The sequence below is a fragment of the Rhinolophus sinicus genome, chromosome 16 (genome assembly GCF_057876585.1).
Source record: "Rhinolophus sinicus isolate RSI-liver-muscle chromosome 16, RSI-T2T, whole genome shotgun sequence".
NCBI classification, from domain to species: domain Eukaryota; kingdom Metazoa; phylum Chordata; class Mammalia; order Chiroptera; family Rhinolophidae; genus Rhinolophus; species Rhinolophus sinicus.
The window spans coordinates 91,036,879-91,054,723 of NC_142516.1; the positions used below are offsets into that span (position 1 = coordinate 91,036,879).

A 17,845-nucleotide genomic window follows, 5' to 3' on the forward strand; every position below is an offset into this window, starting at 1 on the left:
TGTGGAATGAGCGAATGATGGAATGAATGAATTGAATGAATTGCTTAGGTCACTGTTGCCCTATAGATTTCTATTGATCTTAAACTGTTAAAATATCTGAATTAGGTCACATTTACACCCAGATTGAGGCCATTTTTACCCAGGAAGATCTGTCCCCACACATTTTTCACGAATTTTAAAGATCGCCCAATATCACTTCTGTGTGACATTTGCTGCCCTGTTTGCCCGAAAATAAGACCTAGCCAGACCATCAGCTCTAATGCATCTTTTGGAGCAAAAATTAATATAAGACCCGGTCTTATATTACATTATATAAGACCGGGTCTTATAGTAAAATAAGACCGTGTCTTATATTAAGTTTTGCTCCAAAAGACGCATTAGAGCTGATGGTCCGGCTAGGTCTTATTTTCTGGGAAACACCGTAATATATTAGCACAGTGTATAGGCAGTCAATAAAATTTTGCTGAGTGACTATTGAATGACTGAATGCATTTGGTGCACAATTGACTGAAAAAAAATGTTTAATGATAAAAGGAAATTTTCCAGGCCTTTAGACCATTTCTAGAGTGATTACTGATATGTTTTCTTAACTCAGCTACTTTCAAAAAATCTTGTCAACTTTTGTGAATAGGGTTTCTATTTCCTTTGGAAAGGATTTATTATTTGATATCCACCCAAGATTTGTTTGTGCTGGCATAAAACTTATTTTTTTGTTAATACTCATCATTTTGTACTGAATTGAATAACAACTGTTTATTTTCTTCTATTGGTAAGAAGCATTCTCTTCTCTGAAAGATCATATCAAATTTTGTTTCTTTTCTCCAAATACTGTATAGCCTGGCTCCTCAAAAGACTCTTCTTGAGAAAGTGGCTATGAAAAACCACAATTCTCATTGTAATGTAGTAAGTTCTGAGGCAAATACACAAAGCACAATGGAAAGATCACACCCATACTTGGCCACGAATTTAATCAACTCTATGTTGAATGATAAAAGTTTTAATTGCACAAAGATAGTATATAATATTTCAAATATGAAAGAAAGGACAATTAGTAGTGCTATCAAAATACAGGGATTTTTTTTTAAAACGGATAGAAAAATTATACTCAGGACCCTTAATTATTCCTCATTATAAGCATATGTAGTGATTCATTCATGCAGGTTTTTATATGTAGATAGGATGATTTTTTTTTTTCTTTTTGAAGAATTTCATTGTAGCTACGAGATGAGAAATGCATTGATGTAACAATGTATTATGGTAATGTTATAGCTTTCTTTTACTGTTAGGATTGCTAAAAGCTTATTTAAAATACCCAACTGACATAATGTGCGTTCAGTAAAGAGGACACTGCTGTATGCATTATCCTTCCCCTGTCACTGTTTGGTACCACATCACCTGGCTTTTTTCTACACAGGCCACTTTGTTAAGAGGGAGGCCAAGGGAGTTCAAATTTTAGGCAGTGGATGGTGGGGTTACTGTGCTATCCACCTGGCCAGTCACCAGCATACCTTACCTGCGATGGTTCTCATAAGGTGTCCTACAGGCAAGATGAGAAACATACTTGCTTTCCAGCCAAAGGAGTTGTAGGCTTTTGGAGCCAGGTTTGCAAGAGGACAGCAGAGCTAACCCCATGCTGGCTGGGTCTGGGTTCAGACAAGGGTGTCCGAGCAGAGGGCTAAACCCTGAGTTATGAAGCATCACGGGTCAATGCCCAAGCTAGACTGCTCTGGCTGCCAAGGGAATTCCCAGGGTGCCCGGGTCCCAAGCAAAGCACTCAGGGTAGCAGGACCTCACTGCTCCCTCTGCCTCGCTGGAGAAGTGTTCAAAGGAAAGGGTGTGCCCAGGCACGGGGCCAGAGGCCTCCCACCCTGAAGTCAGCGCAGCTGGCCTGCCAGGGCGACACCCAGGGAAAGGGGAGACCGGAGGCTCCGAGGGGCAGAGGGGGACACATGGGTGGAAGGGCCTGCCTCCCACCTCCTCCATGTCCCCTCAACCTTCAGTTCTGGCTCAGGCCTGGCATGTGGGAGGAACCGCAAAATGTTCGATCCAATCAGAGAGATTGGCTGGGTGTCTCTTCAGATTCCAGAACACTTGGAAACGGTAATTCTGCCAAAAGAGGCTCCGTCAAAGATGATCTGGATGACAGATAGCAGTTAAAAACTTCATCTATTGAACCTGAAAGAAGTAAAGCAGTCATGATTACCATCACTGGAAAACAGAAACAAAACCAGCAGTGCCTTCAGAACTACACAATGTCACCATTTCAATGATTACGAGAGAAATCTGGCTTCCTCGGAACTACTCAGAAAAGCAAACAGAAATGGCAGCCCTTTGTTGCCAGCAGGACATGGATTGCCATTTACTTTTCTGTGGGCCGGAGTAGATTTGCAGCGAGTTGCATGAATCCTTTCTCACTTGATGACAAAAGGCCCAACAGTGGGGACAGCCTAAGACAAAGGTCAGTGTTTTGGAAGGAGGTGGAGCTGGGCTACCCGATTCACCCAGGCAGGGCCAGTGGATGCCAGGGCGGCTGGTGAACCTTGGCTGTGCCCTCTGCCATGCCTACCAGCGCCCCCGCTGGCTTTGACGCACCCTTCCCCACTGCTCTGGACTGGGAGTGGCCCCAGGGCTGGCTGTCAGTAAAGGAAGCATGACCCACATCACATGCTCCTGGTTGTCCCCAGGATGGCTTACAGGACAGAAGGTGAGCCCTGGGGAAACATAAAACCCTGCCCAGGCCAGTGGGTGGGGCTGGAGGGGTGTCACAGGAAGGACTGGGGCGTCTGGGACTGCCACCACTGGCTAAGTTCATTTTGCCTCAAAAGGATCAGCATATAACCCCCACACATGTCTGCAGGCGAGCAGAGCACAGAGGCATCTTTGTAAGGAACACCCAGATACAGAAAGTAAAGCAACGTGGACGGTGGGGGTGAGGGACGGAGGGAGGGAAAGGAGAGAGAGAGACAGAGGAGGACAGACAGAAAGACAGAGATGGGGTGGGGAGGAAGAGCAGGAAATGGATGGGGAGGGAGAGACAGAGACACAGAGAGGGGCAGCTTCCAAGACAAGAAATAGCTATGAGGAAGCATTTTTGCTACAAACATTGGACGAAAGCAACTGTCATTAAATACAATTACTGAAGACTTTTGTATTTTACATCAGGACTTTTTGAAAACTGCAGGTTCATAGGAGTGGGGTTTTCTGTTTGATTCATTTTTGCAATTAGCTGCAAAAGCCCTGGTTCAAGGAAGTTGTTTTGCAGCCTACTAGCACAGCACAGAGAGAACAGGCTCAGAGAAGACCATGCAGACAAAATGTGACCTCTGTCACCCTCTCAGCCACAGGAGTCTGAAAAGTCTCGCCAACCTCTCAGGAGGAGTCACTGGATGTTAAAATCTAGAACGCACCACATATAATAGGTCATTCTTAAGTGAAACATTCTCGAGTTATTCTTTTGTGGTCTTACAAACTCTGGAGAACCTTTCCAAGGTTTTTTTTTTGGTTTTGTTTAATTGACGTAAAATTGATAGATATCTCTGCCAAGCAGACTCCTCCCTCAGCTGACACTTTTTTTTCCACATTCTGTTGCCCCTACTGTGCACAGTAGGAAAGCACCATTCCTTCACGATATTTAAATAATTGCTAATAATATTTAAATGAGTATTAATATGTATTTAAATCAATAGTATATTGAAAAATTATTTTCTGGGTGTGCTACATAATATAGCTGCTGTGTCAGCAAACGTTAAGAAGCCTGACAGGAAAAGGCACTATATTTCTTTTTGGCAGTACACATTTCTCACTTCTGACTGTATGAATTCTGTGATATTATATTTCCCCTCTATCAAGAGGCCTGCCCTTGTCCATGCATTGTCTCTTCTCTCCCATGATATTATTCTACCCTTTATTTAACTACCTTCCTCGGGTACTTGAGAATTAACATACCTCTGGAAGTTACACTGAATTTTCGGTCAGAGAAACTGCTCCTTCGGATTAAAGGTTCACTCATCTTTTCCAGAAATAATTTAATGGTCTCCTTCTTTTCTGGACTTGTACTTGACAAATTCAGAACCTTTCCATTCACCTTTACACTGGAATTGCTGAGCCCAAACCAATAGAAGAAATCAAATAATGCGTCGGCTTTGAATTCATAGGCAAAGCTCAAATTTTCTCCGTTAAGCACTTCATTTCCTGGAGGGAAAAAATTCTTTACTGCCTCTTGAAAATCAAACTGAAAGAGAGAGAAGCATTTGATCAATTTCATGCATATGACGATGATGTTATATCCCAGAATTCTATATCATTATAGAATTATATTATAGAAATAACAACTGCCCACATGTCCAAAATGTCAACCTCTTATTTCTCTTTCATTCTGACAGATATTTTTAAACAGTTGCCTTTATTTTTTGCTTTTGCAGCATATTCCATCTACAGACCTTGAGGTGCTTGGTCAAGCTGACATTCATCCTTACACCATTTCTAATAAGTGGCTAGAAATTCGGCTCATTTTATTAGTGATGCTGAAGCAACAGCAACCGTCTACATATGTCTGGAGGCAGTTATGCTACAGTTGAGCTCCAGAGACTCAGCCGGCACCAAGTGCCCGAGCCCCTTGGCAAGTCGCCGCCCTGGACCCAGGCAGGCTGGTGCTCACCTGAAGCCGGTAGCTTTCTCCAATCACTGAGGAAATGACTGTGTCCATGCCTTGTTCTATTTGCCTTCTTATCTTGGGGTGCCTTGTGTTCACGAGAAATGCGTATGTTCTTTCTAGAAATGAGGAAGCATCATTCAAAGAGAAGTGTGCATGAGTGACAGAAACGTACTTAGTATTTCACAAAGCAGTGATTCCACTGTGTTTGGAGATTGTACTCATTTATAGCCTCCCTCGTCACAGAGCCTCACCAGATTTCTAGAAACGTTTCAGAGAGTTCTGCAGGTGGGAAGGAAGCAGGTCAGAAAGCCAGCTCCCCCAAGGCTGCACTTTATCACTTTTGTCTGGGAAATGGAAAGTTCCGTTCCATCATCATCACAGGTGAGAACAGAACCTCCACCTGTGTGCAGCCCGGGGAGCTGAAGTGAATTGTTATGTGGCTGTCACCAACATGTCCTCATTTGCAAAGCAGAAAATCAGCCAAGTCCATGGAAGGAGGCTGCCCCATGCCTCCCCCTCCCCTATCTTCCCCTACTCCCTCAGACAGTTGGCTTTCTTCTGCCAAAGGGCTGGTAGAGGGCACTACAGATCCAGGCAATTCTCCTCCATGCTCCAACAATCCCCAGTGGGAAGGAAAGTCCTCCCATTGTTTAAATTAAGCCATGTCTGTGCCCTGCCACAGTTGGTTTTTTGTCATTGTTTTGCTTTTTTTTTTTTTTATAATCTCTTAAATCTCATTCTGTCCAATTCTATATACTATAAGCAAAGAGCGGACTGTTTACTCATTAGGAAATATGAAATACTATTAACCAATAACCCCTTTTCCAGCCTCCAAAAGCAAGCTGTATGGCCTTAATTATTCAAGTGCTTTTTCTAGGGAGACACGTACCATAGATTGTCACTCTCTGTTTAAAGGCCATGGAACAGCCATTAGGTGATTTTGAGAACTCAACATTTTGCTTTGGCTTTGAGCACCAGACCTGCGGTCCACCAATGACATGAGTTACATGCTTGAGGAACACATTTTGAACTAAGCTTTGCACCGGTCTTATTTATCTTATTTTTCCTACCCCTGTCTTTCTTTCTCTCAAATTATTTTTTGGGCACTTTAGATAGAAACTACTTCATGTCCTCTTTGAGGTGAGATATAATGAAACAAATGAAACAAGCAAGCTATTTTGTACCTTGAATTAACTTTCACACAAACCAAGCCAGGACCGTTAAGTTCATTACCTTCTCTGGGCAAGCACACGCCACAGTTGTACTGGTTGCACACTGCACAACTCTGAAGGATGCCAGTCACATTCATAGACATTGGCTATTTGTATATTTATTATGACAAACTTCTGGGAAGAATTAATGGATTGTCTTGAGTTAATGGTGGCTTTTTCTAACTTGCACCAAAGTACAGTTTATGATAGCAGTAAGGCCGGAGGTGTTGCCTTAATCACAATTTTCATTCAATTGAAACTTGACCATCTTAAGCTTTTTTTTTTTTTTTTTTTTGTATCATAGAATCTCTCTTCATTTCACAGCTTTCTTCACAATGAACCAGCAATGGGTTTCTGTACCTCCTTCCACAATAGTTACACAACTGTGTACCTTTTTTAGGCCACCCACACATACCTCCTTGTGCCATTCCCCGCCTGTCATTAAAATGTTAAAATGGAGAGGTCTCTATTGTTTCTTAAGATTTCTCCTGAGAGATGGAGTAGGAGCTGTACTTGATGCATCTGTGAATTACATTCCTAGAGAACTCTCTGGATTCCTGGCCATCATCAAGCCAAATACGATCAGGGGCTCAGATGCTCTAATGAGCTGCTTGTTACTGTGTGTGGTGCTCCACGTCCCTCCCGCTGACAGCATCTTGACTTTGAATTAGGAAGTGAGCAGAGAATCTGAATGACGGAATGAAATGAGCAGATAATCAGCTCCATGAATCTGAATGAGGAAGTTTCTTTAGAACTTGTAGATCATTTCTTATTACCTTGGACTCACTTTAAGAATGTTATTTAGAAGTTAGCTTAAGAAATTCTACTTCTGGCGGCCAGTTGGCTCAATGCTTAGAGTGTGGTGCTCATAACACCAAGGTCGCCGGTTCGATTCCCACATGGGCCAATGAGCTGTGCCCTCCACAACTAGGTTGAAAGCAACGACTTGACATGGAGCTGATGGGTCCTGGAGAAACACACTGTTCCCCAATATTCCCCAATAAAAATTAAAAGAGAAAAGAAAAGAAATTCTACTTCTATCATTATGTCCAGGGTTTCCTCCACATGTCCCTCTGAGCAAAAGGAAGAAGTGGAAATGGAGATATTTCCATATTGGAATTTGAATGAATACAGTTGTTATCAGTCTGATTTCTTTGAAGAAGCAATAAAGAGACATTTCTGCAACTGAAATTCAAATATCATAGCATGAGACATAAAAACATCTGCAAGTATTATTTCCTCATCTACGAAATGGGGATGGCATAAGCACCTGACAGGTACGATGACCGTGCATCCTAGTTTGCCTGAGTCAGTCTCAGTTTATACCTTTGTCCCAGCACCTACTTTCATAGTCAAAAATTTTGTTCCCATTTGGATGGTAAGCCTGCTGGGCTGCTGTGCCAATTAATGATGTTAGAGCATACCTGGAATACCTGAGTGTTTGATACGTGGTAGACTACTATATAGTATCATCTTCATCACTCCATCATTTTTGAAACTGCTGCAGGCTCTGAACATCAAATCACTTCCTGTCTGGACAGGAAGTATGAAAGAAATCTCAAAGACAGAGGGCCATGGCCCAGGATCATGGAGAGGTTTGCTCTGCAGGCTTGTGCTGTGCTTCAGATGGCCTCACACACCAGGCTTCTCACTCCCAGCCTTGTCACTAGCTGACATTCACCCTGCTGTCTCCATGCCCAGGTGCTACATCGTCAGCATGCAGCCCAGCAGCCCACAGCCCAGCAAGACAGAGCCAATCCAAAGTATGTATATACCGACCTTCTGATGTATCCTTTCTGGTCAGTACATTAACAAAGAACAGCATCGGTTTGCTCAATATAGTTTCCCTGTAGTCTTTATAATCGCAGTAGTTGGTCAGTTCCACATATCTATATATAAAAATAAAAAATCAGAAGAGGCAACCATATTTTAACCGCTGAAATAAATCCCTCTCTCCTGGTCAGCTGCGACCAACATGCAACCCAAAGGTGACCATGGTCCTTCGGGTGGCCCGATCCCAATGTTTGGCTCTCAGATAATGACCGGTACCATCTATCTTTTGGACTAGAAGAGTTAATTTGAAGCTATACAAGTTCTATGTCTCTCTGAATTGAGAATGCATTGCACTTGCTAAGTGGAATTACCTGGGTCTTCTCCAGTTTCAGTTCTCCCGGTCTGAAACTTTCCTTTTCTTCTCCTCTGCTCTTCCCTTCTCTAATCTCAAAATAAACCCAGCCCCCTCCGAAAATTACACATAAACCAATATTCATAGAATGAATTCACATCTCCCCGATCCTGAGCTTGTGCAATTAAAAAACAACTAATGTTGAATTTTTGCCCAGCGCCCTGTTAAATGTAGCTTTCTTGGTTTTCATTCACTGTTTCGGGCTGGGGACAGCTTTTGCATTTGCGCATTTGGACTCTGTCATCCAGTATGCCCGCGTTTTCTCGCTGCTCTACCACATTTCCAAGCAGTCTATGTCTCTACTTGCATCGTTGATAAAAAGGCAGATCCAAGTATAACTTAGCTTCTTTGAAGAAGAGGACTAATTTTATAACCAAACCCAAGCTCAGGGGCTGTGTGGATATAGGTAGGCCAAAGGGCATCCAGTCCAGCTTGCTGCAGGATGCAGCTGCCTCCCCTTCACCACGGAGATGCTTCCACTGACAGCCCAGCTGTCGCCATCTGCACGGAGCAAAGGGGCAGTCCAGTGACAGTGCGTCTGCTTCTGACATCTAGTCACAGGGAGAGAGGGCTCCAGCGTTTCTCTCTGGCTTGTTGTCCTTTCAGTGTCTGGCATGAAAATGACAGCCTTGGAGAGCTCCCCGCAGCAGGGAGCTGTGGCCACATGGTCCTTGCAGCTTCCCTTCCCTCGCCCACGTCCCACAATCCACTCAGAGGCGCCAGCGCACAAGACCTTAACCCAGGCATAGGTCAAGAGCACGTGGGAGAATATCTACCCCCAAGTCAGAAAAACACAGTTTCCACTTATCTGTCTCCCAGCTTGGTTTCTTAGAAATATGTGTCGTTATCTTTTTCTGGGCTTGCCAGACTGGATTTTGAGAGCTTTTAAAAGCCGATCTCTGATGGAGTTTCTAAAATGCTTCCTGCCTTCTGATTCACAGGCTTTGAACAGCCCATGGGCACTGGTGGTAGTCAGGTGACTGGGGTGGGGAGGGGACACGGGGCTGGTGCATTCCAGAGGAGGAAACGGGGTGTAGGCATTGTGTTCACGGGTGGGGTGTGGGTGAGGATGGCAAGAGTAGGGGAGAAGAGGGTGGGAGTGGAGAAGGGGATGGGGACTTGGGGAGTACGAGGGGATGGGCTGCATATGGAAATGCACTGGGGATTTTGTATGGCTCCTCTTCTGACCCTCCCCTGCCTTTGCCCTCACTTGGGCAAAATAGTGCGGAGGGAGAATGGGGTGAGGTAGGGCATGTGATGGGGAGAAGCACTTGTGTTCCTTATCAGCAGACAGAGAATTTTCCTGTTCTTTGTCCCAGTTGATCACCTGCATGGGAATGGGGAGCAAAGGAGGAAGGAGAAAGGGGACCACCATTTGCTAGGTTCATTCATTCAGTGACATTTGTTAAGCAGCAATAATGTGCTGGCACCAGGTAGGCATTCACATGGGGCCCTTATCACATCTGAGGAGCTCAGGACCAATAGGGATGGGGTAAGGGTGGCAGTACAGGGGCTCCCGTGGGCTCTCCCAACCCCTCTGCTGCCCACATGCCAAGGACAGGCAGACAACAGTGTCCTGGGAAGAGGAGAGGTCTGTGGTTGCAGGGTGGTGGGGTGGGGTGAGGGGGAGACACAGAAGGAGAAAGGCAGATGAAAACTCTTGTAACAGAAGGAGAAAAAGATAGATGCGTGATGCTGGGATGGGAGTCACGTGCCTCCTGTGAGCCATCTAAGGTGGATTTTCACATTCTCCCACCTTGTTTGTCACTGAGTTAATTTATAGTCATTTGAGCATGTAATCGCTTTTCCTCAAAGCGATTCCTCTGCTTTCTTAACATCCCTGATTGTCACCGCCCAGGGTGAGCACAGGCAGGGGGTGTGTGTGCAGTGCAGCCAAAAATCTGCACTTTCCATTACTATTCTGATGACACACATGACAATACTTGCCTCCACCTACAAAATCAAATGACACCCGATGGAAAGCATCATCAGTAGGAAAAAGATAAAAATCCCAATTTGGAAATGATCGCTGGTTATGAAAATAATCAGTTTTCCCCAGAATTCTGTGGAAAGCTTGTTGGAATGCTACGGCGCATGCTCAGAGAAAGGGGTGGGCGGGGGCTTCTGGATCGCCACATACTGAGTTTAATGCTTGACCTACACGAGTTATCCCTGTCTTTTAGAGTCTGAATCGATAAGATGCCCTGAATAATAAAACTATGCTCGACATAATTTAATCCCTCTTTGATGATTCAGAGGCACTTTTAGGGTCTTCACGGGCCTGTAAACATCATCACGGAGCATGCTGGTTATCACTGCACTGCAGACGCGTGAAAATGCTGCTGCTTACATGAGAGCTCTGATAACAGCATTCACAGTCCAGAGATGGTGGCAAGATCCCTACTTAATAAACTATTTAAACCATGTCGCCAATAAGAAATAGCTCCTTCAGTTATCCATTCCCAGCCTCTCTGTTATGGTCCAATTGTTAAACACCTCTAAATTCCAGAGAAGTAAAGAAATGTGAGCATTCCTTTGGAATTCACTGTTATAAAATCTGGATATATAAGTCACCAAAATACAAAAAGATTGAGGACCGAGGTGTTAAGTCGCACAGTTATTTATCTGACATCCAATCCCGTTTTATTTTAAGAGGAGCCTTACTAGACTGCTTTATGGACTAATTATTTCATCTTTAATCATTGCACATTCCTGAATTACTGTGCAAATATTGCTACTGTGTACTGGGTACTTATTATATTTGCTGATGTTATCATTAGGGAGGAGAAGCAAACAGATGAAGACCGTTCCTTTAAATTCTCATTTCTTCATTGCCTTTACCCTGGCCCCCAAATGCTTCTCAGCTGAAAGTTTCTAAACCTGGCTCCAGTCCAAAGAGCAGAGGACAGGACACTGGTGGGAAGCGTAGTGATTCAATCTGATCCATGTCCTAATTGACTGGCTGTATGAACTCAGCCCCACAGCCAAAACCCACTGTGACACTGAGTGAGTTCCTTAACCCGTCTGAACCTGCATCCTTATCCGTAAAGGGACATAACAGTATTGCCTTCTGTTGATGACTCAGTGCAGTGCAAGCAGCATAGACGTATGGACTTGGGCCCATAGCAGATGCTCAACAAACATGATTATTAGTCTCTTTAATCATGGCCAACTCTGCTGCCCACAGAATGAAGTTCGGTAAGCTTCTGGGTTCATTGGAATTACCAGGAATGGAGGACAACATGAATATCTGAAAAAAATCTGTGAGCAAGAATTTCTCTTTCCTTGCTCCAGTTTCTATCCTTGTCTTTTCCGTTTGGAAAGCTAAAGAGGACAGCTTAATCAAGGCCATATCTGAAAACTGGGACCAAGAAAGAACACTATATTTTTGCTTCTAGCAAATCAGGACTGACTGAAAGATCACCCACCTTCTAAGACACCTCCTTTTTTCTGGAGTTCCCTTCAGGTTTCATATCATCTCTAGCCTGATCTGAAAAGCTGCTCTAAATGTCCCTTGGTTCTGACAATTTACTGCTCAGAGACAAACAGGAATTCATACCCATGGCTTCCATCTGAGGGTGCGTGTGTTCATTTAAACAAATATGGAGAGAGGAGCAGAGAAAAAGAGGAACACATATTGGGATAGTCCTTGTGTAGAAGGCCCAGACATTGCTTAGAGTGTTCATAACCCTTTGCTGCGACACCAAGCAAAGGCTCGCAGGGACACCCTGCCCTTGGGAGCAGGCAGGCTGGCTCTGCTGGGTCTCTAGTGCCAAACTGATAGCTTTATCCAGCGCCTCACTCCAAGTTCTCCAAAGTTCCTTCTCCTCCACTTCCTTCTATCCTTCTTCTGTCCCGCCTCTAGTGAAATTAAGCAAAATTTTTAGATGTATCACTCTACTGTCTGTGACTCAAATCAGGGATACACACATTTGCTCATTCATTCATTCATCAATTATTGATGCACAGTGCACGTGAAACAGTGCATGTGATGGGGCACAGAATGATTCATTCATTCATTCATGCAACAAATGTTTGCTAAGCTCTGACAATGTGCCAGGCACTGGGGACACAAGATGAAAAAGGACATAGTTGTGCCTTCAAGAAGCACATAGTCCATTGAGGAGACAGATAAGAAAACGCACCGTTTCAATATGAAATGATAGCTGTCTACGATCTTGCTTCTTAAAGTGTGGTCCATGGACCCACAGCACTGGCATGTGGGAGCTTGTAAAACTACAGATTCCCAGGCCCTTCTCCACGTTGATTCAATCAGAATGTACATTTCATAAAATCTCCAGGAGACCTGCACACTCACTTCAGGTTTGGGAAGCACTAGTGGAAGACATGGTCCCTCCACTCAAAGGCTTGCAAACTAATTAATCGTTCACACACACAAATGCCAGAGGCACACATGGTTCTCTGCATGCAGGTGTCCACGACCCACAGGCTTACACTCCAGTTATTTAAAATAAGAAGGAGCAAAGAAGGAAGGGCCTGGGGTTAGAAGCATTTATTGAGCTGAGACAGGCACATGAAGCGGGTTCGGTCTGTCAGGCCCAACATCCCGCCAGTGGGTGGGCAAAGCAGGACGGAGATGCAGACCCCAGGAGGAGGCACGGCTTATCCAGGACCGTGGGGTGGCCGCACCCAGGCCTCAGGCCTGCAGGCAGGCATGTGGCAAGGACCAGGTGAGCTGAGAGCAGAAAGCAGGCCAGAGTGTGCCAGGAGTCCAGGGCAAGGCTCCTGGGGAAGGAAGGCAGGAGCCTTTTGCAGCGCTGCTTGCCCAGACTGGTGGAGCTGGCTCTGTTAAAAGCCTCAGGCACCTTTAGCTTCAGTTAATTCTGGACACTTTCATTTTTCACATTCTGTTCTCAAATATGAATATTTCTTTTGAAATCTTCACAAATCTGATTTCTAATTCAGTTCCTCCCAGTCCCCTGCTTATGGGTTGGAATTTTCAGTTCGTAAAGAAAAGGAGAAATTCTTGCGGGGAATGGTTTTTCAGGCACTGAAAGCCCTCACTTTCTCTTTGTGTGGACAAACAAGGTTTTGCCAGCAGCTTTGAAGAAGGCATTTTAAGTCATTTTGGTTGCTTGCCCCTCTTGGCTGCACCCTACCCACAGGGTGGCTCAGTGCTGCCGTCTTTTCCAGTAGCAAAGGCTTTGTTTTTAACAGTGGCCGCTTGTCCTCTCTGAACCATGTTCTAGATTGCACTTGCCCACATCCGGGCGCTCAGTTCCGCAGCACACATTTGACACCCCCCCCCCCAAACACACACACACGTGCAGACGTGCATTACACTCACCTTCCCAGAACGTGATCTGCGCACACCACGGCCCACAGGACCCTGGGTTGGACCTCACTGGGCTTTGCTCCGTTCTTATCTATGGTTTATTTATTTATTTGATATACTAAGGGACTGCAAAGATGAGACACTGAACTTTTATACGCTTCTCCACGGGGTCTTTTCACTAGATAAAGCTCATAGTGCACAAAACTGAGTAGCCCACCCCATTCCCACCTCACCCCATCTAAAGCCAGGGTGCGTCTCTTCTATGCAAACACCCACGAAGGGCGTGCCCCCAATTTGAGCTCATCTGACCCAGTTAAGGAGCCAGAAAGGGAAAATCATCGGCCAGTGACGCACTCCCCACCCTTCGCTCCCTCGAGCGCCCCGGTACCCCCCTGGGCGGCTTCTAGCACAGCTGCAAAATGACAGGGGAAGGCGCAGAAAAGCCTGGGCGGGAGAGCTCTGCGGCCCCCAGTGACGTCACAAAGAGAACAATCTAGACGCGGCACCAAGGAGGGGAGGGCAGCGGGGTCTCCCGGGGACCCGGCGGCCGGGACGCGTGGGGAGCCCACCCACCTCTTGATGTAGCTGCCGAGGTGGCAGAGCTGCCCGTCGAGGCGCACGAGGCCATCGCCGAAGACGTTGAAGCCCCCGCGCGCGGCCGCAGGCTCCCGGAGCCCGGGCACCGCGAGCAGGTCGCCGCGCAGCTGCAGGGCGCCGGGCAGCAGGCGCAGCAGCTGGGCCACCGGCAGCACGGCCAGCTCGCAGTCGCACGTCCACAGACTGCGCAGCTCCCCCGACGAGATGGAGGTCAGGCTGGGCCTGGCCGCGGGCACGCACGCCGCTGTCGCCATCCCCGCCGCCCCGGAGGTCTCCGAGCGCCCAGGCCTCCTACTCTGGTCGGTCCGCTCCGGTGCCCACCCGCGAGGAGAGCTGCAGCCGAGAGCGGAAAAGGGGGCCGGCGCCGCGCGGCCTTTTTATCGCCCTGGGTGCGGCCGCCCCGCCCGCCCGCCCGCGGACACGACCCCAGGCCTCCGGGCCGCGTGCGCACCACTCAGAACTTGGCGCGCACACGCCCGGCCTCGCCCGCAGCCAAGGGTTACTCATCCCCCTCGGGTCCCCTACTTCGCACCCGGGGCTGGGCGGACACCGCTGGCAGGGTGGGGACAGTGGCCCTGGGTGAGGGGCGGGCCCCAGCACCCACCCAGGCCCAAGACACCGCGCCCGGGCGAGCCGATTGGACGAGGGCGCGCCCCTCTCCCGCTCTCCTCTCCTGGGGGCGGCGGGGCCGTCGGGGTAGTGGCGGACCTCTGATCCCCGCTCCACGCTACGCCGCAGCTGTCAGCCGCGGTCTCCCGGCCTGTTTTCTGCTTTTTTCGCTCCAGATTATACGGATTTCTCTCTCCGCTCAGCCTTTCCTCGCACCGATTCCTTTTCCTGGATTCCCTTCCCGGGATTCCCCTCCTCCTACAGATCCCACTGATCACATCACTTTTCCATGAAGACTTCGTGAGTCAAACTGCTTCCTCTGACTTCTTCTGCAGGGACCACAGGCCGCAGGGTGCCTGTCGCATAGTGGGGATGGAGGGGGCCAGCCCCGCTCCCTCCTGCCTGCCTTCCTGAGTCCCGAGCAAGTCATTTGTTCAGGCAGCCTATGGGGACGTGAGTGCTCCTTCTGCAGACACACTGGATGGCTTGGTCTCCTCGGGTGTGAAAAGAGGACGGTTTCATTTAATTTAAACTACGATTTCTGAAACATCCACTAGGAGACAGACGATAAGCTAAATTCTGAGAAGACTGGAAGGAATAAACACAAGCCCCACGCTTGCCCATCTTACAGTCTGCTGGGCTGATGGGGGAGACCGTTCCAGCCTTCCAGCCTGGACAAGGCACTCAATGAAAAGCGCTGCTGGGGGTGGGGAGGGGGTGCTGGTTTATGTGAGGAAAATCCCGCCCAGTTCTGAGGAGCTGAGCAGGCCTCCTGAAGTCCCATAATTTAGGACTCTAAGCTAGAGTCCTAAAAGTTGAGTACAATTTAGGGAACACCTTAAACTTGTCTTTGTGTGTCCCCAGCGTGGACCTGTGCATAGACTTAATCAAGGCCAATGAAGAGTCCTGTCCTATCTCACTTAAATCTCAGAATGTAAATGAATTCCATTCACATGTTCTCTCTGCAGACATGGGTCCCTTAGCCCCAGGCTCTGTCTCCAACATTGGGCTTCTCTGAACAAATCTAGTTTACCCAGCATGCATTGGTCACCACCAAATCAATCTTTTACGGGAGGAAGAGGCATCTATCTGCCTGTGAACCAAGCAGTCAAGGGCATTCTTTTGCAAAGTGAGGCCAGTGGACCACTGCACGGCCCGGAGGGTGGGTGTAGGTGGGCTGAGGCTGTAGGCAGGACCCAGAGGTTGGGGCTGTGTTTCCAGCACCCCCTATGCCAGTGTGCGTTCTAGCCCCAAACATTGACATGGTCACTGCTAAACACTAGGCCCCATCTTAAGCTCTTCCGGTGGTACCCCAAACTATAACCGCAAAATGAAGACCCAGTTAAGATGAGTGGTGTAATAGATGTGTGGAGTAAGTATTGTGAGAGCAAGGTCACGAGAGTGGTCGCTGCTACCTGGGAAGCCCCAGGAAGGCTTCTCAGAGGAGGTGACAAATGGGTTGAACTCTGAATACAGGAAAAGAGCTCCCAGAGGAAGGAGCCACATCAATAAGAAATTGGGAGAGAAGATTCTGGACCAGTCTATGTAAAGAGAGAAAGTACGGTCTATTTGAGGAAGAGTGGGAAATTTTGTATGGCTAAAGCAGACCAGGCCGATTTGGGGTGAGAGGAGTGAGTTTTATAAGAGCTGAGACCAGAAAGGGAAGTTGGAGCTGGATTGTAAGAGGCCTTCTGAGTTGTCCAAGAATTTGGATTCTAAGGCAATGGGGAGTCTGAATGTTTTGAAGGAAGGGATATAACTTTGCCTGAGTTTAGATTGATGCCTTTTGTTATGACCTCTTAGAAGATATTTTGAAACAGAAGACTGGAGGCAGAGAAACTAGTTAGGAGATTGCTGTCACCATCCAGGTATGATATGATGAGGGTCTCCACTAGTTAGTTCACAGCAGCAGCTGTGGGAGTGGAGATGACAGGATGAATTGGGGATTTGTTTGAACCAGAGTCAGCAGGATTTGCTGAGCAAATAAGTGGAAGAAGGAAGAGTGAGTCAAACGAGAGAAAGACATTTAGTCTTTTGCTTGGATACCTAGACAGACAGTGTAGCTACCAATGGAACATCCAAGTGGAAAAGTCCAGGAGGCAGCTGGTTAGCTGGGTGTGGCGTTTCGGAGGGAAGACAGGTAATGATGGCAATTTGAAAGTCATTAGCTTGAAAACGGGGGTTGAAGCCAGAGAAATGATAAGGTAGGAATTTGAACCCAAGCCTTTAGTGTACTTCCACAAATGTTTATTGAGCACCTGCTACGTTCCAGGGCCATGGTTTGCTGGAGCTTCAGAGGATGGTCTGGTGCCCCTGCCAGGGAAGAATGCAGGGATTAGGGCAGCTAGGCCTTGGCGTGTGTCCAGGCTTGCTGCTGAAATCTAACAGCATGTCTCTGATCTACTGATGGAATAAACTCTCAAAAACAAAAATGGCTACAAAGTTGCTTTCTAAATTTTAAGGTCAATGATGGTAGGTCCACTGCAGACCCCAGCCCAGCCCTGAACAGACTGAGCTCAATACTGCTGACTTTCCTTAGACCTGGACCATCTACTGGTATTTGGCTTTGTTGAGGAGTAAAATGTAACATCAGTGTTACGTCAGAGTTATTAATAAATAAACTTGGTGAAGACAAATACAGCAGACCCTCCCATCAAAATCTGTTTCCTTTACTATAAAATATCAACATTTATTATCTGAGTAGGAGGATTAAATGAAATTTTTCTTTACTTCTCCATAGTTCTCTAATTTCACAATTTTTCTGCATTTTCCAAACGAGTGTGTATTGTTTTGTACAGTAAAATGATGTGGAGCAGAATAAAAACATTTTAAAGATGCTTTCCTGGTGTGTCATTTAGAGGTTTCACTTGGTTTTCAGGAAAGTGCCTATATTTCTTTGTAAATAACTTATACCTACCAACATGCTCAAGAAGGATATGAAAAAGTGAACAGAGTACAACAGCATTCCTTGTAATGTCGGCCATTGTTAATCAGCGGAGAGCTATAGAAATCGTTTCATGTTTCATCTTTTCCATTATCAAAGTACCAACCAGGCAAACAAAATTATTGCTAGTGAAGATATTTTTTCAGTCCTTTTTATGGTGTTCGCTTGTTTACACAGTTGTGTTCATATAGTAGAATTTTTATCCTGCTTTTCTCACTTAAGGCTATAGGTATATTATGTTTCAAAATTGTCTCTGTAAGTAGTAAGTTAAGCTACTATGTTATCTTCCAGCCAATGGATGTACTGTTGTTTGTCTAGACAGTGCTTTTCACTTCCTGAAAACTTAGGT

The 17,845-nt window shown here is 46.4% G+C and overlaps 1 protein-coding gene across 1 annotated transcript; it reads right to left on the reverse strand.

Moving 5' to 3' along the window:
* Positions 1-951: 951 nt before the first annotated feature.
* Positions 952-14,417, reverse strand: MEDAG (mesenteric estrogen dependent adipogenesis). Its single transcript, XM_019718532.3, has 5 exons — positions 13,920-14,417; positions 7,645-7,754; positions 4,658-4,770; positions 3,946-4,231; positions 952-2,175 (listed from the first exon to the last, which is right to left on the reverse strand). The coding sequence occupies exons 1-5, from the start codon at positions 14,195-14,197 to the stop codon at positions 2,051-2,053; spliced, it is 912 nt and encodes a 303-aa protein (XP_019574091.1). The 5' UTR covers positions 14,198-14,417; the 3' UTR covers positions 952-2,050.
* Positions 14,418-17,845: the final 3,428 nt, after the last annotated feature.